At 42.4% G+C, this 21,216-nt stretch overlaps 1 protein-coding gene across 2 annotated transcripts in view; it reads right to left on the bottom strand.

The window, feature by feature from the left end:
- Nucleotides 1-462: 462 nt before the first annotated feature.
- The window catches only part of TTC17 (tetratricopeptide repeat domain 17), a 102,789-nt gene continuing 82,035 nt past the window's right edge, over nt 463-21,216 (bottom strand). For both annotated transcript variants that reach the window (XM_090032966.1, XM_090032967.1), the window contains exons 17-25: nt 19,391-19,561; nt 17,510-17,760; nt 15,725-15,890; nt 12,779-12,899; nt 11,590-11,749; nt 10,441-10,524; nt 8,784-8,903; nt 5,226-5,369; nt 463-757 (exon numbers count right to left, since the gene is read on the bottom strand). In XM_090032966.1, coding sequence (XP_089889092.1) covers nt 626-757; nt 5,226-5,369; nt 8,784-8,903; nt 10,441-10,524; nt 11,590-11,749; nt 12,779-12,899; nt 15,725-15,890; nt 17,510-17,760; nt 19,391-19,561 — 1,349 coding nt within the window. In that variant the 3' untranslated portion in view covers nt 463-625. The remainder of the gene's footprint in view (nt 758-5,225; nt 5,370-8,783; nt 8,904-10,440; nt 10,525-11,589; nt 11,750-12,778; nt 12,900-15,724; nt 15,891-17,509; nt 17,761-19,390; nt 19,562-21,216) is intronic.

Genomic DNA, 21,216 nt, shown 5'->3' with positions numbered 1-21,216 from the left:
GACTTACGATCTCCTTTTGTTCTCACCATTCTTTAGGCCCATCTTCCAAGAGAAATAACAGCACAAAAAGGCTTGATGTTCCTAAAATACATTTTTAAAACTAAGAATAGTTTTAAATTATGTTTCCCAAAAAACTAGCTCAGAGCCGGTAATACTGCAATGTGGACTGGACAAGACCTGGTAAAGCATAAATTTCTGATGGATGATGAGCTAATTATAGCTTCCTGCTATTTGGCACAGGGATGTGCTTTGCATTTCCATTGACTTAGATGCTACAACATGAAGCAAGTTATTTTCAGTGCTGTTACCAATTTGAGCATTAAGAAAAAAACCTAATGGTGCTTGGGTCCTGGGGCAGGTCATGGACTTGTGAAAGTTTCTTGGCTCAATATTTACACATGTTTTAAATCATGGTTTGCAAAATGTATTTATTTCCCAAAGATGCTCCTATATCTGAAAACAAACAAACAAACAAAACCCCCTTGATCCAAACCCCATTTCTTTCCAAGAGTCTTGTTAGAGATATTGATTCCTTGATTCATCTTAACACACTTCATTAAAAGCAGAATAGAAATCGATGATTTTGTTTTCTTATTAAAAAAAAACAAAAGGAAGATGTTGATCTTTAAGGAGACCGTCGTTCTTTTTTCATAAGTAAATGACACTGGATGGTGCGGATTCGATTCTTTGCTGGTGCAAACTCAGGCTGGAGTTTTAATGTTGATTCATACCATTTCATGGCCTTTTCAAACTCCTCCTGTAAGGACGGGAAGATTGCAAATATCAGCTTTCAAACAAGTAGACACCGCAACATATTCCATTCACTTCCTATTGTAAATTTTTGAATAGTACTGCAGTGGACCACTGAATGAATGTGTGATGGATTAATACTTCCTTCAAATACATTTCATGGATTTTGCATGGCATATGGCCCCATCCTGCAATGTGAGAAGACAGTGGGAGACTGAGCATGCTCAGCACCTCAAAATATAGGACCTTTAGTCAGGAAGTGTTTGTAAAACTTTTTGATAACCTTCAGTGAAAGAAGGTAACAGGCACTGTACTGTAGTTTACTTTTTAAAAAGACATTTTACTTTTTGAACAAGTCCTGTAAAGTACTGGAAGACAGAAACTAATGACAGGTGTTCATTGCTAGCACTGAAAATTTCCTGGAAATGTGCAGTACTGGAAATTCTAATGAAAAGGTGAGCATACAGGTATTCCAGCCTGCAGCAGCTCCTTCTCCCCTGTGGGCAAACCAGTCAGCCCTGGGGAAATGCTTCCCACACCTTCTGCAAACCACAGTCACCCTGGTCTGGAGAAAGGTGTGGGGGCAGCGGCAGCTCAATTATTCCCTGTCCCTTCCACCCACTAAGATCACCAGGAGAAGAGAGATCTTCCTGGTTGGTACTCAAAGTTCTCTTCAGTGAAAAAGCCCTTGAATAGCCATATGTTCTCTTTTTGTGCTGGAAGAAAAACACGTTTTGCACAGGGTCCATACCCAGAGCCTCACTTGGAGTTAAATTCCGAGGTTCTCACTTTCCGTTGACTATATGAGTGACCTTGCTCAAGTCACGTCCTCCCTCTGCCTCAGTGTCTCCATTTGCATGCAATATTGCATCCCGATTACGTTACAAAGCTTAATTCAATTAAAATTCTTAGCTGAAACATACAGAGCCCTGCTTATAATTGTTACATAGACCAATTTAAATACAAAAAGAATATGGCTTTTCTATCATTCAAACAGGAAGGAGCATTTCTTGTAGAATTGCTCAGAAATTGCTCCAAATTAGTTTCTCATGGGAAGACTGACAGGTAAGTAAGTTGCAAGTGAGGTTAGGAACCAGGGACATCTTTCATGTTTGGTTATAATAATTTATAGTTAGTAATACAGGTAAGGGCATTTTTATAGTGATTTGAATGTACTTTGATGTCCCTTTTAGTTTTTATGTCCCACAATTCTGCAGTTTTTGCAGCATTTCCCATTTTCTGTGTTTGATAAATAACCAACATTTCCAATCTATAAAGCAATTTCCTGGTTAAATCTAATGAATCAAATACATCAACATGTCTAATGCTGTGCTGGGAACTACCCTAACTTTCCGAAATTTAGCCCACTGGGTCAGATTACATTGGGCGCAACTACATGAGATGCTAGACGTGCAGTAGATTAATTCTACTGTGCATTAGTGCATCATGGCAAAAGCTGTGTTAATGCACAGAATTACTCTACTGTGCATAAAAATCACCTAAAAGACGCGTGCTAGTGCTTGCGCAGTAGCACTAATTATGATGCATTAAGTTAGTATTTCAGGTACTAATTTAATGAACTGTAATTATGGTGTATTAACACATATAGATGTGCCCACTGTAAATCAGACTGTAAATCAGGTGTAAATGTGAAGTAACTGCACTGCCTGCTGGTACAGTTGTTCTGATTTGCACTGAGGTAACTTGATTTGCACTTGGAACTGAAAAGGAATTCTCCCCTGTCCCGCTGTTCCTTTGTATCACCTAACTTGTATCACTACTACTCAAGGGGTGCGTCCACATGAACGTGGATGTTTGCTCTCCCGGGGACAGGTAGCAGCAGTGCAAGGTGCTCCCCCGGGAATGCCCAGGCTGTGCGCTTTGGTGTGTGGCAAGTTACCCTGGGTGGGGAAGGTGGGGCTAGGGCTGGCAGTGGGCTGGGCCTAGCAGCCTTAGCCGGGGTCCTGGGATCTTCCTGGGCCTGCAACAGCAGCGATTCTGCCTCATGGAGCCTGGCGAGCAGCTGCAGCACAGCTCCAGGTGGCCTGACTTTGCTTTTGAGTGGCGTATGCTGCCTGTGCATACATTGCTCTACCTTTTTTTCTGTGGGTTTGGTAAAAAATCCCCACAAAAATAGAAGTGGAGTAGCAAATGCAGAGGCAGCACTCCCTTGCAACATGGAGAACATCTGAATGTGTGGTTTGTGGTGCTGCATATGTGTTTGCAGCACCATATACTACATGACCATACTCATCTGGACACAGCCAAAAGGAGTATTTAAATCCAGGAAATGCTCCCTACTACGTACAAAATCAGTTCTGCTGCTCCCCAAGAGCTGTCTGGGAAAGAGGAATTCTGGAGGCAGGGAAGAATATATTGAAGGTGGTACAAGGAAGGCACTGCACTATCTTAATTTTAGAAGTAACAGCAACACACATCTTTGTATGAGAGTTTTGCAAACTATTCTCACAAATGATCCCTCAGATTACGATGGTTATGGATAAGAAGGGCAGCACTACTTATTTGCCAGATGCCACTGATTTCAATATTAAAAGCACTGTGTAAGCTTATTTAAGAGCACAGACAATTTTGTATGAACTTCCAGCTCTCACCTCATTAAGGTTTGTTACATTGTTATGAAAGCACCTTGCTTTTAACAGCAGCTTTGAAATGGGCAGTTTCAAACCTGCTTATAGAACAGCACTGGCAGCAGTTGAGATGGAGTAGAGCAAATGCCATTCTGAATCTAGGACAATTTTTTGAATACCAAATAAGCCCACTTTGTATGACTTAAGACTTGCTAGCTGCAAACCAAAATCTTGGCATGACTAAGACACAAAACTAAAGAGACAAAACTCTTGAGATGGACGTGCCCCGGAGTCAGTGATCTGTGCACAGTGCCTTGCTGAAAAATAATTTATTCTTAAGTAGTTTATTTTAGAAATCATATTTAAACTGTTCAGGAGCTGCAGCCTGTTTGCAACCCAAGCAAAGTGAGCCACATTCAATTTGGATTCGTCCCGATTCAGGGGATAGCGATTTGATTTGTTGATTTGGATCACTGACCCAATTCAGTTTGGCCGAATCTGAAGATTCAATGCCAATTCAGAGAATCAGTGATTTGGCCATAGACACAGCTTTAAATGTTTTTTCTACATACCTCGGGGTACCAGGCACAGCTCATGGACGCTGAGATGGTGGGTTGCATGGAGCATTGCACAGGAGCGCAGGGAGACCCCTTGCATGCTCAGCAAGCAATGGGTCTGCTGCTGAGTGCATGGGGGACTCCTTGTGCCCAAGGGACCCCCCCGCCGTATCCACCTGGTTCGGCGATTGGCTGTGGGGGGGAATCCCGGGTGCCTCCCCGCCCCCCCCCCCCCGACCCAGGAGGCACCAATCACTGAGCTGGGGGACAGGTCCCCCACGCACGCTGTGGTAGACCTAGAAGTGGACAGGAAGTGCTCCTGGTCCACTTCTGGATCCTCCGCCAAGCACACTGAGGACTCCCCTGCACTCCCGTGGGACGCTCCATCTGTCCCACCATTTCAGTGTTCACAAACCACCTGGTACCTTGAGATATGTAAAAAAAACATCTAACGCTGCATCTATGGCTAAATTCGTCGAATATCTCTGAATTTCTCCAAATCCATTTGGAGGGTTCTGATTTCATTTGGAGAGATTAAAGGGTCTCTTGATTCCATTTGGATTTGGAGATTTGGCTGCCAAATCGGGCCAAATCTCTGATGAATCGAATCAACAACTGAAGCTTCACACATTTACCCATCTGATGCTTTATCCCCGCTTTGAATAAAATGTATAACATGAGTCCAAGGAGAACTGAATAATCTAAATACACGTTAGATGCACACTTGATTTTAATCAACAGGAAACAGAATCATAGACTAAAAGAAATATTTACACAATTCATCAGACACAAACTATCCACTCTCGTACCACTTGTGTCTTCAGGCCAGTAGTTCCCAATCTTTTTTACATGGGAAACCCCTACCACTTTTGGTCCGAGTCACTAACTGAATTTTTGTGGGGCTCATGAACTTGTTTGTTAATGTTGTGACCACATGTGGGATTTGTCCTCTGGCATAGGAATTGCAGCTTTAGATTGGAAATTTTCCAGGGCAAGGACTTTTTTTTTCTTTGCCTCAAATTCTGTGCATTGAGACATCATTTCAAGGGGAGATTAAGTAGTAGCAGCTTGTTACTGTTATAGCAAAGGCTTTCCCATAACTTTATAAGAACAGACAATGGCAATACTAGCTAAGTATTAAACAGTCAGTGAAGATTTTGGACTCATCTAAAGACTGTATTTGATGGAATACTTCTTCCTTTGTGGTTTTTACCATCTCCATTTTCCATCTTCTGCACTTCTAAGCATATGATTCTAAGGTTGGTTGTGACAACAAAGCTGCTTTTACCAAACAGGAAGATGGGGTACAACTTTGTGGCTGAGCACTCACCATTGCTACATAGACGTTTCCCAGTGTGAAATGATTAACAACAAAATGTGGGGCTATTTCTACTGCCATGCGAGCCACGATAATGGCGTCATTCCAAAGCTTTGCATTGTGGAAGATGTTCGCTAGGCTTATTAGTGGTACATCCTGAAAAGAGAAGAGCAAGAGAGACAAATAGAAAGGGGCAGCACAGACTGCTTACCCTTGAGACTGAATCAGATAGCTTGCAATGAATTCTACCGCAGAGGAGGTCCCACCACCTAGTCACTTTTACTGGATTACTTCTTAGAGGGATATTTTATCCGTCTTTTATTACACAATTCTGAAACCTAAGACCATATAAATCCAACCTCTGTAACATACACATGCAAAAATTATGTTAGTGGAATATTAAGGTTGCAAATTACCACTATTTTGCAAACTTTACTATTCATTCCGTCCTGGAAGAGCACACACCAACTGCAGGTGCTTCCTCAGCCTGATGGAGGGTTTTCAAACCTGAAAGCTTGCTAATAAACATTTTTCCAACTGTTTAAGTTGGTCTAATAAAAGATATCAGATTCACCTAAAGAACCTTGTCTGCCTATGTCCTTAGACCAACATGGCTACAACCTACAGCCCTGTAAGGTTGCAAACTCAACTTAATGAAACGTTACTTCAGTCCCCTTCCCTATATGAATTGCAACACCTTTTTTTACTATACATCCACATGCTATTTTTTCCATAGATGCCTGCCATAGCCAGTGCACAGGATAGATTCTGCTTCATGGAGATGAAACAGAACTCTGTGCTGAAGGAGATTGTTGTCTAGAGGACCTCTGCTTCATTTGCTGCAGAAGCTGAAAGGTGTGTGGAGAATGAGCCAGGGGACTGCAGAAAGAAAAAGATTAAGGTAAGGCAGAGTCTCACGGTTAAGCTACGTAGTGAATGATGTTGTGGAGATCTGGATCTTATTCTGCCTCTGACAGAATGTGTGCATGATGTTGGTGAAGTCACTTAAATCTTTGTAGGTTGTCACTAACTGTGTGTTTCTTATTTTCTGAGTATGTAACCTGAGACCCTTGTCTGATTTGTAGAAGGGTTGAGAACTGGCAGCTGCAACTGAAGTTCATTCATGAGTGGGGTGCTAACTAGCACATGGCTCCTTGGAGGATGGGGGGGAGAGCTACCTCACCTCCCCAGATTTATTTTCTCTGTTATAGCAGTGGAAAGGGGACAAATTCAAGGGAAACCTCCAATAATTACATTTTAAAACTGGAATATGTTATAATAGATAAACTTATTTATAAATTTATAAATTTTCCATACAATTTAATTATTTGAGGGGGGTCTTCTTATACTCTGGGTCATTTATATTTGAGTAAATATGATAATATCCCTCGGCTCAAATGGGCTTTGAGAAGATAAAGTTACTGAAGTTTGTGAAGCACTCAGGTACTATAAATAACACAGAAAAGCCCAAAAATAAATTTTGTGCACATGAGGGTTTGAATAGTTTGCAGTGAATAAGGCACAGAGCCCACACAGGATAAAATGAAACACCGAATAGCTGCTTATTCAGAATCAGGTTTCATTGAGAGTTCAAGCTGAAGCCAGATTTCTACAGAGAAGGCCCACATGTTTTTCTGGCAAGAGTAGCACCTTCACGGAGGAAGACAACTCCAGATGTTGGAAAGCAGCCTGGTCTCAAGCAATTTTGTGAGCTTGCTGGAGGCTGGGCAGCACAGCACGGCTATGTTCTTCCTAGGCTGGCAACATGCTGGAAGCTGCCAATTGTGTCACTCTCATACCTCCCACAAGACACACTGCTAAAGGCACATTCTGGAGAGCCATAACTAGTTAAATAAAAAGAAGTAGACAAATAAATAAGAGAGCTGGCGGGGCTGAACCTGTATATTTTCTGGGTTCCAGTCTTGCTGTATGAACCAACAGCAAAGATCAACTTGCAGCAGGAGAAGTGACACAAATTCAGTGCTGTCAATCACAGAGCATTTGGACTGAAAATTAGAAATGCAGTAACTTCTCTGTTCACCCATATGGTCCATATCAGAGTATCTGAATGCCTCATAAATTCTGAGCACCTCTGAGATCCCAACAACTCTCTGCAATGGGAATGGGCCTTACTCCCTTATGCACTATACTAGGGCTGGCCACTCACAGGCCAGATCTGACCCCAAGAGCCATTTTATACAGTCCATGGAGTTTAGGAGCTTCTTTGGCATTTCTGTGGCAGGGGGCTTAGCTTGTGTGGCAGAGACAAGAGGCAGCAGCGATGTTGCAGTGAGGCCATGACTGCAGCTCCAGTTGCAGCTCTTTTGGTGCAGGCTAGGTTGGAAGTGGTTCATGCCCAGAGCTAAGCTCTGTTAGAATGTCCCGTGCTTCAAAATGCTGCTGCCTCCTGCTGTAATATGTTAGAGCTAGGGGCCTAGCAAATTCACGATTTTGCGGGCAATGCAAACATTTTTGCGGGGAAAAAACAAACAAATTTACAGTGAATAAATGTTGGTTTCTCAGAGGGAGCCAGCAGTCCTCAGGCGCTGCAGCAGCTCACTGGGCTGGGGAAGCAGTGGAGGGGGCTGCCTGCTTGAAGGGCTGGCGGCAAGACAGCTGCTGCCCTCATGCATCGCTGCTGACTAGATGCAAGGGCTGCCTGTCATATGGCCCTCAGATAGGCCTCACAGCCAATCAGGGATGGGGCCCCTCGGCCAATCAGAGGTATGGGGGGCCCACTGCACTCTGCCCGAGAAATTGCTGTCTGGCCCCATGGTCTGCCCATGAAACTGGGGGGCAGCCCCTTGAATTCAGGAGGTCCCTAGTTAAAGTATATTAACAAATTGTTAATATACCGAAGTGACCAAAGTAACCAAGCTTTTTCCAGTGTGATAGGTAAATTTACCTAAAAAGGCCCCACAATGGGGAAGTGAGGCACAAAAAGATTAAGTGGTAGGACTTGCACAAGAACTCTGTTACAGAGCTGGGAAGAGGACTCAGACTTCATGAGTCCAGACCCATGCTTTAATTATAAAGCCCTTCTCCTTCCTTTCCTCTGCAACTCTAAACCCAACTTTGCTATGGGCTCACTGTACAGTCTTACGCAAATCAGTTTGCTCTATGTATCATTTTCCATAGCTGTAAGATAGGGGTAACCATCCCCAGGGGTTTATTGTTGGAGCATATTAACAATCCCTGGGTTTTAGAAATAACAAATTCCTTTCCAGTGTAATATGTGTATTTAGGAAATAGGGAGCTTGGTCAAGGAATTCACTTGCATTTTAATAGCATGCTTGTCTTTTGCTAGGAGGCAGTCACTGTTCTGAAGGAGGATCTCCTACCAATCTGAGCTCAAAGAAGACAGTTAACTTCTGCACACATTTAAGAATACAACTTATATTAAAGAGATGGGTGATAACCTTAAGACCTTCACTAGGGGACTGGTTAATAGCCTACATTAGTGCACTTAGCATGTATATAGGCTGCAATTAATGACAACTAATTTAAACTCCAGCTCCCTCTTAGTCACAAGAGGGAAGAGATGTCAGTAGAGAGCAATGTTGCACGCACCTTCATGTGATATGGCGCATAGTTCAAGGCCTGCCGCAGGCAGTCAATTGCCTTCTTTCCTTGGCCTTTCACCCTCCAGTAAAGAGCTGCCATGCTGGAGAGGACCCAAGAGGTCTGATTCTGGAAAAAGCAATGGAGTAAAGAAAAGAAATTACCCAAACCTGCAGTGAAAAAGTCTTCCCACCTACACTTTCCTTTCATATTCCCCACATATCCAGAAAGAATGGCTATCATTTAGAAATGAAATGAGGAACTGTTACAAAAGGCAGCCAGAGATATTCCTTATTTAATATGATATATCCAAGAAATGAAAACCCTAAGGTCAAATCATTTATGTTGCAAAATTAGGTCCCTGAAAAATTAGGAAATTCCTTGGTGATGTTATCTGAACATTTAAAAAGAACCCAGAAGTTGGTTGAAATTTATTACTGTTTCCAGTGAGTTGTTTGATGCAGAGGCACCATATCACAGGTGCTATGTAAAAGTGGAGGCTTATATTTATGGAGCAAATAATAGGAGATTAAAAAAAAAAGTGCTAAAACTACAATGAATGCATACACATACGCACAAAGATAGTTAAACAGTAGTCTTGTGTTTTTGGAATTGGAATTGTGCTCAAGGAATAAAAAACCTAGAGATGGGAAAATGGCATTCTCTATCCTTATCAGTATATTGGGGAATATCCCTGCCCATCATGTGGGAGAGATGTTTCATTCCCCGATAGGGAAAAAGGCTGCTCTTTTGGCAGTTGGACCAGATCAGTGGTGGCCAACCTTTTTGACAGACATGGCACAAATCAGCTCTGCACCCTCCTCAAACGCCTCTCAGATCCCCTATCCTTGTCTGATCTGCTGCTTTTGGTTCCCAGCCCTGTCTTCCTCCTTGATCTCCTCTACTTTCTGTTTCTTTCCCTGTGCTCTCCGTCTGATCTGCTACTTTACTTTCTGCTCCCTGCCCTATCTGCTGTACTCCCCACTCCCTCCCCAGTATACTGTATGCCACACAGAGCTGCCCATGCCACCTGTGGCACTGGTGCTGCAGGTTGGCCACCCGTAGATCAGATAACCTTGGGGATCCCTTCTAATCCTATGATTCTAGTCCTACTGCAGCTAGTCTAGTAGAGAGGCCTACTACTAGTCATTCAGGCAAAATTCTTGGCTCACTTTTGCAGGTGAACATGAAACCTGACTTCACTAGCAGGTTTTAAGTGTGTCAGCAAAAAAATGGTCCTTCATCTCTGACATCTTAACTTCTTCACCTTTAAAATGGGCACAATGGGAATGCTCTTACTTTGCAGGGTACCATAAGACTACATTTTTTGGAGGCCAGAGAGTACAAGAAATGTTATCATCATTAGAAGCCAATGTTGTCCATTAAAAGAGTGATGCCATAACTTAGGGATACCTCAGATTTTTACAAGTGTTTGTTTCATTAAAGAGATATTTGAGAGATCTGATAGATAAACCTCACTCTGTATAAGTGCAACAGGATGTGGGTCACAGAAGACCTGCAAAGGATTTTGCTCAGAGACGGAAGTCTTTTTGACATGGTCCTAGCTTGTATTTTTAAGTCGACAGCCCTGAAACTGTATTGTTGGTCAAGCCACATAGAAAAATGATAATTGCTGGATGCGCTTCTATTTATCCTGTCCACGTACCTTTTCCAAAGCTTTGGCTATTCGAGTGCCGACTTGTTCTAATGACTGTGGAGAATCCTGGTCTTTGCCAAGATTCTGTAATACCTGGGAAGGAGAAAAAGGCAGGTGCTTAGAGGATGGAAATTGAAAAAACAAAATTAAGACAACTAAATGGCATTCTAAAATTGAATTTCCTCCCTCAGATATACTATGTGCTGCCAGGATATTTGGGGAGCTGTGGGTCCACTGCAAATGCAGCAGTGTGATAGATAGTAGTGAAAACAGCACCACTGAAGTGGCTCGTCCTGATATAGGAGGAAAACAGGGAAGAGATGCATTCAGCATCCTGTGAAGGCCTTGACTTGTACTGTGAATTTCTCTTCCAGTGTTCATTACTGATGAAAGATAATAGAGCGACAGCCTTGGACTCTGTTTATCCACAGAGCAAGTGCAATCAAACAGGTTTCACCTCCAACAGAGAGACCTCCTTCAGGAACCAGTTTGGTTTCTGAGCCTCATTAAATATTTGGACCTTTGTTTTGACAGTCAACAAGAAAGCTATTAATAAATATAGATAATTATAGACTCGGGTCTACTAGGACAAGGGTGGCCAACCTATGACACACATGCCATGTGTTTGGTGCATGACAGATCAGGGACGGAGCAGGGAATACAATGGCAGATAGGGCAGGAAGCAGAAAGCAGAGGAGCAGATTAGGCAAGGAAAGGAGATGGCACTTGGGGAGGGTGAAGGGCTTAATCCAGAGGTAGGCAAAATGCAGGCTGGATGGGGCCCACCAGGCCATTCTATCCAGCTCGTGGAGCCCATAAAAAATTTAGAAAATAAATATTAATCTGCTCCCAGGTGCCTGTTATGTGGCCCTCAATGGCTTGCCAAAACTCAGTAAGCGGCCCTCTGCCCAAAATAACTGCCCACCCCATCTTAATCTGTGTTACACCTCTCAAAAAGGTTGGTCCTCCACTGCACTAGGAATCAAAAGCCAGTCTGGTAACCAGTCTGGTCACTCACCGCTAATCAGGAACGGTAAATGAGATAGGAAAGGTTTCTTAGCCTTTTTTGTACATTCTGGTCCATTCTATCCTTTCCATAGATCTCTGTATGTCTGTTCATCTCACATAATCTGAGATAGCCTGTAAGGAATAGTGTACCTCTTTCAGCTGACTTTCTCCAGTGTAATGCAGGCTAGCTCGGTTTGAGACCCCTTGTAGATGGTCCAAGGTATGCATAGTGACAGGTAGATTGGGGTTGCAAAGAGGCTCCATAGCTGGTTCTTGCAGCTGTGTGGCAAAATCTATATGCTCTGTAATACTAGAAGGGAAGGAAAACAAATTCTAGGTTAGAGGCAGCACCCCTAAGTCATCATGAGAAAGAAGGGGAAGAGCCAATTTATAAATACAGCTTTTCTAGTAAGAACGGCCAGTTAGAAGAAATTTCTCTTCTTCTTTTGTCCACTCCCTGGTAAATTTTATATTCCTTGCTGCAGGGAAGAAATTCTACAGGTATCTCAAAATGTTATAGACTAGAAAGTAATAAGACAAAGAAAAGGGAGATATTCTATTCTTGGGATTTTTTTCTTTTATTTAAGCAACACACCTCAGAAATAAAAGCTACCCCGTGGCACGACAAAACATAATCAAAGTAAATTCAAACCAACAAAATATATTCATTTTAGCAAGGGTGATTTTTGCAACATATCTTGCAGATCAATGGATTCAGACCATGATGGGCAGCAAGCTTTAGAAGCAAAGGGCCCTGACAGAGACATCTTTTCTATTTTCCCCTGAGGTCTCCAAGACAAACTAGTCCCAGATATCCAAGAGCAACAGCAAAAAGTACCCCCAGCATTTGGGAGAGCTGATGCTGGATTCACAAGATGCAATGTTCAATAAGCAGAATAAATTTAAAGGAAGGTGCTGTCTAGCACTCTAACCTTAAGTACACCAAGTCAGCGATAACAGCAAAATGATTTGTATCCAAGACAAACTCCTTGCCAAGCACAGATGAAAAAGAAGCTGCCCTGCTCATTCCTGTTGTATGATTGTCCAAACCAATCATCTGTCATTGCCTCTTCATCTGCAGCTATGTATCACCGCTGGTGACATACAGTCAAATCAAAGAGCAAAGGGGCTGTCACTGTTCTCAGCTCTGCTGCTGAATTTGGTTAAAGGGCTCCATCCTAAAGGCTCATTCTTCTGGACAGAGTACAAACCAGTGGTATCAAACCTGGAAATTGCAGCTTGCTTTAGTAGGCTACTAAAATGTTTGAAACACATGCATACAACTGCCCTGCTTTGTGCAGCTGATGACTTGCTGTAGGTTCACAAGCATGATACTCACTCAATACTTTTAGCAGAAACAGCTAACCATGTGCTGGCAACAGTAGTGAGTTCTACCCTGCGGAGTTTCAAACACTCATCAGGACTTGGCCAGCCAAGGCTGCGATAGTCACGCTGTTTTCCTAGAAAGAAGCAGGCATTACAGGAAACAGCCTTCATGTAACAGGGTAAAAAAAAATCCATTTTTAAAGTTCAAGGGTTTTTAAAAGCATTTTATGTATGTGGATGTACGCTCCTTGAATCAATCTAGGTTCCCAAGTCTGCACTGGGATCACCCTGGGTACAGCCCTGAATCTGCAGAAATCCAGCAGTCTGCTCACAAGAATCCAGTTGCCAGGCAAGCCTAATTATATGACAAGTGGCGAGGAAGGATTTTAAAACTTCATTTTCGGAAAGATCTTTTCACATCTGTAGCTCAGGAACAACAGGTTTTGTCTTTACAAACTAACATGTTGCCACTTACATTTTTTTTTAAACTAGCTCATGCTACACTTATACCTGGAGAGGAGATGAGTCCCACCAGGTCACTTTGCCCAAAGAACCACCAACTATGCAAAGCAACTCAACTAACTTCATAAGGAGTGGAAGAGGGTTGTTACAGCATCTAAGGTGCCCTAAAGGTCATAGTGGCCTTGGGATTGACTTGATTTGACTATGTTGCACTTGCATTGCTCTGAGTTAATTAATTAAACAGAAAATATTATGAATGAGCCACTGTAGCTTACTAGTTCTGCACCTACACTCAGAATCAATGCAGGAATCTAATTATTACAGCCTCTGTTTTTGTTGTTCCGGGATATGAAGGGATATATTAATTTTTTCAAGTAATAATATTCATGTTTCTCATGATGGATAATAACTTCTACAGCACTGCATTCCTGAATCTAAAAGCTCTTATGAAACCATTAAGTAATTACATTTCAGAAGTCCCCACTGTATTGACATACATTATTCTCATTTTGTAGGTAAGTAAACTGAGGCAACAAGAGGTTAAGTACGGTCATTTGGCTGAGGATACAAAGCATATTTGTGGCAGAATCAGGGTTTTATTCTAGGACCTGATCTAAAATTCGGGTGACCATACATCCCAGTTGGGCCAGGACAGTCCAGGATCCATAGCCCAGTCCTGGCCAGTTGGTCAAAAGTCCTGAACTAGAAGCAGCATGCGACTGGGCAGACACCACTGCTCCTAGGTGAGAGGAAGGACATGCCATGTGTGGGTGGGGTAGCGCCTGTTCCAGTCTACCCGGCTTGCTCTTGCACAAGACCAGCAGTGCCTGCCTGGAGCAGCATGCTGCTCTGCCTCCCTGCTAGACTCTGGCTCAGGACTTTTGACTAACCAGCCAGGACCAGGCTACAAAATCCTGGATTGAATTGGCCAAACCAGAATGTCTGGTCACAACTAAAACCCACCAAAACTTTCCTATTACCTGAAGCAGACTTTAGCTTATGTCCTACCATTTCATGTACCTCATTTTAACACCTGGGCAAACTTCCTCTCTCACAACAATTTCAAATCAAGAGAAATATGGAAAAAATACATATATTTTAGCCACTAAGTAGTTCAGTGAAAAGTTATCTTTAACCACCCAAAAGTCTAATACATACTGATATATAGAAAAAAAAAGTGAGTTTGCAAGGAACTTAAGGCAGCATTTCAGTGTCTATTTCTCTGATTTCCTGTCACTTACTTGAAGCCAAATCCTGAAACCCACTAACACGCTGCATTATAAAAGTACTTTTCCAGTATAGTCAGCACCCATTTGCAGCAACACCTGGGAAGAGCAACTGCCACTTACCATCAACATTTCCATTGGGAACATTTTCCCTACTGTTACTATAACAAAAACAGCTACTTGGGAGCAATGTAGCAGCCAGGCATTGAGATGCCAGTACTCACAGGCATAGATTATAATTTTGCAAAATTAAAATAAATCTATAATCCTAATTCTTAGAGAAACTGTGCAGTATGTCATGGGGAAAATTAATGTGGATTTGATCATCTCTCATTGAATAAATACTATGCAATACATTTCACTATTCCTAATTTAGTCAACAAGTTTATTTCTAAGCCCCTTGGTGGTAGTAGGAAAGAATGATATATAGTGAGAAGGATGGTCGACTAGTAAGGAAACCAGTCTGAGGCACAGGAAAGCTAGATTTCCTTGCTCCACCAGAAACACCATGTGTGACCTGACAAGGAGTTAGATGTCTAGTGACCTCTGTGATTCTGGCTTTTTGCCTCTCTGTGCCTACAGTCCCTATCTGTAAAATGGGGATAATTACATTTCCCTTTCTCTGAGTGGACTTGTAGTCTTTAAGATTGGGAGACACTCAGATACAATAGGGCCATATAAAAGAGGGTGGGGTGGGAGGGGAAGAGAGAGAGATGGAGAGAGAGAATTTATAACGCCAGTAATCTGAGGAACTAGAAGTTCACAGATCAAGATCCAGTTTTAATCTATAGCTTGGCATCAAATAATCTTCACTGTTTAAATATTTAATTTAACAAGTTGGATTTTTTCACTTGCCAGAATGGGAGCTTGTTAAAAAATGCACATTAAAACCTTCCAAGTGTGAAGCAGCCTCCTAGGTTACCAGATCAACCTGGAAGAAACTGGGCAAACAGCAGTAAAAATACTACTTTACCTCCTCGTTAAGCTATCACCCAAAATGCATCTTTCCCTCCTTATCTCTTCTCTTAATTTGTTTCCACTATTATTTTTCACTTTCAGGAAACAGCTGAGGTGAAAAATGGTATGCAAAATAAAGTTATACTGCATAGGTGCTCCTAAGAGAGTGTTTATAGGACAGAATTATAATCATGCATATTTCCTCCTCTGCGTAAGTGGTCTCCATATAATCTTTCATTATCATACTTTTGAAATATAAATGCATGGAATTAGGATCAGTGAAAGACCGGCTTTTCTTAAAAACAGCAATTTACCTGATGGTCCTGGGGAGGGTATTTTGGGGCCACTGATTTCCAGTGCAGTTTCATAAAGGTTTTCATTTTCCCCATTAACCTCTTCTTCTCCATTTCTCCCAGTGGGCTCCTGAAGATCCACCGTTTCTGATTTTGGTTTCTTTAATCGTTTGACCTGGAATGTGATCTGTAAAAGAAGCATAAGGGTGATGTTGTAGCTGTGGTCCAGCAAATTATGCAAAAAGCAAGGATTTCTTAGGGTGATATCTTTTATTGGACCAACTGTATAGCAGAGTTAGACAGGCTTTCAAATGCTTGTCTAACTGTGCTACAGAGAACCTGATAAAGAATGTTTTGCATTTGAAAGCTTGTCTAACTCTACTACAAAGTTGGTCCAATAAAAGATATCACCCTAAGAAATCTTTGCCTCCATTGCTAGGGTTAAAAGTTACAAATGCATTGGGCAAATTGTTGGAACAAGTGTTTGGCTTGTTCTAGTGCAGGGGTTTTCAACCTTTTTAAAGGAGTGTATCCCTTCTGGCTGGACGTGGAGTGGGGGGTGGTGGTGGTGGCTGGACACGGAAAAGGGGGGAGGAGGGGGCTTCCATGCAGTGGTGCAGGGCGGTGGGCGGAGGTGGCGGTCACACAGCTGATTGCACATGCAGCTCCACAGGCTGCAGATGGGCCTTGCGCCCAGACAATCGTGTGCTGCCTGTCAGAAGCCTGCAGAGATGCATGTGCAACACATGGCAGCGGCAGCACAGGGTGGCTGCCACATGCGAACTCCACCCCCCCCCCGCTTCAGGGAGGTGGTGGCACAGGGTAGCGGATGGCGGTGCTCCATCCCCACCCTCCCATGTGTACCACCTACCACCTTTCCGCATACCCCCAGTTGAAAAATCCCGGTTCTAGTGAGTAGGTTTGACTCTAGGGCAATTTTGGAACCAGCATAGAATCCTCTCTTTCTTCACCTTTAGCTACTCCCCTAGCCTCAATGCACCATGATGTACCAATGCAATATACAGATGACTCTTCTAATGAGAAAAAACAAACATTTGCCTTCTACAGAACAAGAGCATTTTCCATTCTGCTCTGTTCCTACTGCTATTAAAATGTACGCAAGCCCCTTCACATAGAAGAACATTTTTAGTTAAAATTTTACTCTCTCCTTTATAATGGTTTCCTATTGGTAGGAAGTCTAAGCCAATTAGAATAGAATTGTGCGTGTGTGTGTGTTTATATATATATAAAATGAATAAACAGAACTAGATTAACAATAAAAGAAAATGATTTATGCCTATGTCAAAAGTAACGCAGTTTGCTTTCCAAGATTTTCTTATCTGGCATTTGCTCAAAGTTTTCTATTCACCCAACAGGCAATTGTATGGACAACTTAATGCAAATGTCCTTCTTATTCCCTGTAAGTGAAACAACCTGAGGGACTGGACCACTGCAAGCAATGAGAAAATTATGAAGCATGATGATTCACTCAATATTTGGGCCTTGCCACTAATAAAGATACTAATTAATAACAATTAAGGCAGAAAGTTTAATGATGCTGAAACTTGTCTGTTCGGAGGTGGACTGGAACTACTAATTCATTTCAGATGCCACCAAACCAGCTCTCAGATAGTCATAGGTTTGTGGTGTTTGTAATTGGTGATCTGGAGATAAAAGGCTCTGTTATCAAAGGCAAAAACTCTGAACTGTTATCTTTCCCTTCAAATCAGAATAGTTTTTTGTACAGGAAATAGGATACAGTTTACAAAGGCTACTAGACTAGATCTTGGAAATGCTTGTTCTTACCCATTCAGCTTCATCATCATCTCCACAATCCCCAAAACAAGAACTAGCCAGCCCATTCTGGGAGCCCTTCTTTAGGACTCGGATACCCTGGAGGTCCATCCGACGACCTTTCACCTCTAGTGCCCCTTCAAAGGCTTCCAGAGGCCAGGAATTTTCAAACTCATCCACCAAAGCCAACATCTCTTCAGACATCTGAGCGTCTCCCAAATTTTCCAGCCCTTCTGAACCATTGCTTTCTGCAATGACTGTGTCTGAAATGGAGTGTTAATAACATTACCAACATTACTGTTATTTACTGTAGTACCCACAAACTGTTAAAAAAGGGAAGTAGTGTTCTATGCCTCAGATCTTCTGCTGGGTCAAATCAAACATCACAAGCAGGTCCAGGGAGGCGATCCTTCCCCTCTACGTGACATTTGTCAGGTCGTAGTTGGGAGTACTGCATCCAGTTCTGGGTCCCATGCTTCAAGAGGGATGTGGTTAGCATTGACAGGGCCAGAGGAGGGCCACTCGCATGGTCAAGGGGCAGTAGGGCAGGCTCTACAAAGAGAGGCTAAAGAGCCTGAACCTATTCAGCCTCCACAAGAAGAGGCTGGAAGGGGATCTGGTGGCCGTTTACAAACTAGTCAGGGGGGACCAGCAAGAATTGGGGGAGGCTCTGTTGCCCCAGGCACCACCTGGGGTTACTAGGAATAACAGACACAAATTGCTAGAGAGAAGGTTCAGGCTGGACATCAGGAGACATTACTTTACAGTTAGGGCTGCCGGGCTCTGGAATGGGCTCCCAAGTGAGGTGGTGATCTCTCCTACCTTGGGGGTCTTCAAGGGGAGGCTGGACAGATTTTTGGCTGGGGTGATATGATCCCAGCACCCGTTCCTGCCTGGGGCAGGGGGTCGGACCTGATGATCTGTTTAGGTCCCTTCCGACCCTAAGTACTATGATACTATGATATGACTGTGGAATTTCCATCCTTGGAAGTTTTCAAAAGCAGGTTAGATAGACACTTGGCTGGGATGGCTTAGTCAGGAATGATCCTGCCTTGGGCTGGACTAGATGACCTCATAAGGTCCCTTCCAGCCATACTTCCCTATGATCCTAAGGGCATGGACAGCTGTTTGTCTTTGTTTTGTGCCGTTGTAAACATTTTTATGGTGGCACAAAGGAAACATCTGTTTGCAGCTGTTCTCTCTTCCTCTGTAAAACTGCAAACTTCCTAAGAAGTTTTCAAGTGTCCCAGGATGAAACATTAACCAGATCCATTTCAGCAGCCTACCTGCTTCCTATTGTTTCACTATGGAGAGGCAAAAGGTTTGCTGGAACCCTCAGGTTTGTTGTCTGAAGGGCATTAAAAATTAATGCATGCTGTTCTCTAACTTATATAATCATGCCAGGGATTCCATTAAAGCCTTACACAGTATCTCCCTAGTGATTCTGCCACTAAGAAGTAGAATATATTCAAGTTCCTCCATATTTTATTTTAAAACTTTTCAGTCTTTTTCTGTTCTTTCATTGTAGACTGACCACCCATTCCAGTAACTAGGGCATCCGATTTAGCCATGTTTATGTAAGTGAAAGTGATGCACGCAGTCTGTGTTTTTGCCCAGATGAAGTAGAAAAAATGGATTGCTGAAGGGATACAAAAAATTCAATCAGCATGGATGGCTGAGCCATCTCAGAACCAAACTGCTGTACCTTTAATGCGTCAGATATCTGGGCAGAACTAGAAAGACCAAATAAGAAATCAATGGAATTAAAGAGCCGTTCTCCTGTCTTGTCATAGGAGTTTCAGCCTCATGGTGCTTGTGAAAAAGAAGCCAGCCTTGAAGGCTGGAGACCAACTCATTATTCAAGCATGCACTGAAATGCTAAGGCTAACTTACTTTCCAGTCTCAGATCTGAAGGGTCCCTTGTTGAACTCTGAATGCGATATTCTGTGGTGTCTTCTGTACCTCCCTCAGAATTTTCTTCTTCTGCTGTTACTGACTCCTGGGGGTCACCAAAGTACTTCTGCTTGTCATGGCTGCCATCTGGGTTTTTCTTATGACAGTGGCCTATAAGAAACAGATATGCAAACAATATAAAACAACTCCCTCCAGACACATCATATGATGCAATGAACCAGAGATGACACTCCTTTTCTACTGGTATTTCTCCTATATAGAGATTAACAGACCAATTGTGCAAGGAGCTGACCACCTTCAGTTCAATGAGATTTCAATGGGAGTGGATGATGCTGAGCACTTTGCTGTATTGGCCCAATACAAAGTTACAAGATGCATGGATCTCAGCATTTAACATACTCCAATTGTTATCTCACTTGTGAAAGTCCAAAGTTACCAAAGTAACTGAGTCTAGGTGCCAACTCCAAGGTACATTCCTGACATGTTAGTTAATATTATTACAATTAATGTGTCAAAATTGTAACATTCATTAATGAGAACAGAACTCAAAGCTTAAAACTCTTTGATGCTGATTTTCAGTGTTGGAGATTCAAAACTCACCGTGGACATCAAAGGATCAAGCGTAAGACCTGGGAGAAATTTTACGAAACTCAGATCTGCACAGAAAGAGTTAGTAGTCAGCAAAGAAGAAGAAACCTTTACACTTACCTTGCATTGCAACTGCATTGCCCTGTCCTGTTGGCTAGGACATTAAAGCTTACCAAAGGGCAATCATTAGATGATGCTTACAAAACTACAATACATTTTAGTTACATGTGTTATAAGATTTACAGAGTTTACTGAGTCTCAACCTATCTATTGTATAGGGGGACTTATTACAGCAATATTGGAGCAACTGGGGTAGTTCATTTATTAAGGTAAGAAATCAAATACCATGCAACACCCTGTAAAGAAGTGCTGTTATTCCCATATTACCCATGGAGACCTGTGGTACAGACAAATTGGCTTGCCCAAGGTCACACAGGGCAGAGAATTAAACCTAAATACCAGGTAAGCACCATTTTGTGGCTCTTTTGAGCAAGATCGGAATTACTACTTCCTATTTCTAGATGGAGCACTAGAGACAGAGGATGAGAAAGATGGACAGGGCCACAAAGCAAATCAGTGGCAGAGTTAGAAACAGAACACAGGACTTTGTGGAGTCTCCATTCCCAACCCTGTCTGTAAGGGCACTACTCATGTTACGTAATGTACTACTGGTAACACTCAGATTGTATGGTGGTAGGTGTGACCTAAGCATTCGTGGAACAGAAAAAACAGATGAGAAAGTTCCCAGTCTTTTCCATGCTGTGGCCCACATGAAAATCTAGCCACAAAGAAACATTACAAATGAACACCTAGGCACAAAGAAAGGAGGATTGTGGCTTCAGAGAGCACAGTGCCTCCAAAAAAAAATTTCATTTATGATACTAGAACATCATAAGCTCCTTGACCATGTAGTAGTTTGATATGAAGAGCCTCTGAATACCCGTGGCTTCCAGACACAACAGTGCCTCTGGAAATAAGGCCATGCAAGTTTACAGAGGAAAATACCGAAATAAATAAAAAATACATGAGTGATTATTTGTGGCAAATATTTTATGTTCTTCAGTTTTCTAGCTATATATTGAAATGTTGGGTAAACTGAACCATTTCATGAAATGGGTAAATGAAGAAACAAAGTGGGAAAAAACAAAGTTTATAAACTGTTTTAACACCTGCTGTACAATTAAAATCTTTCTGGTTTTCACACTTGACTTCTTTCA

This window comes from Crocodylus siamensis, chromosome 2 (genome assembly GCF_052110815.1).
Source record: "Crocodylus siamensis isolate JL-2025a chromosome 2, ASM5211081v1, whole genome shotgun sequence".
Lineage (NCBI taxonomy): Eukaryota > Metazoa > Chordata > Crocodylia > Crocodylidae > Crocodylus > Crocodylus siamensis.
This window is presented reverse-complemented; position numbering and strand designations above follow the sequence as displayed.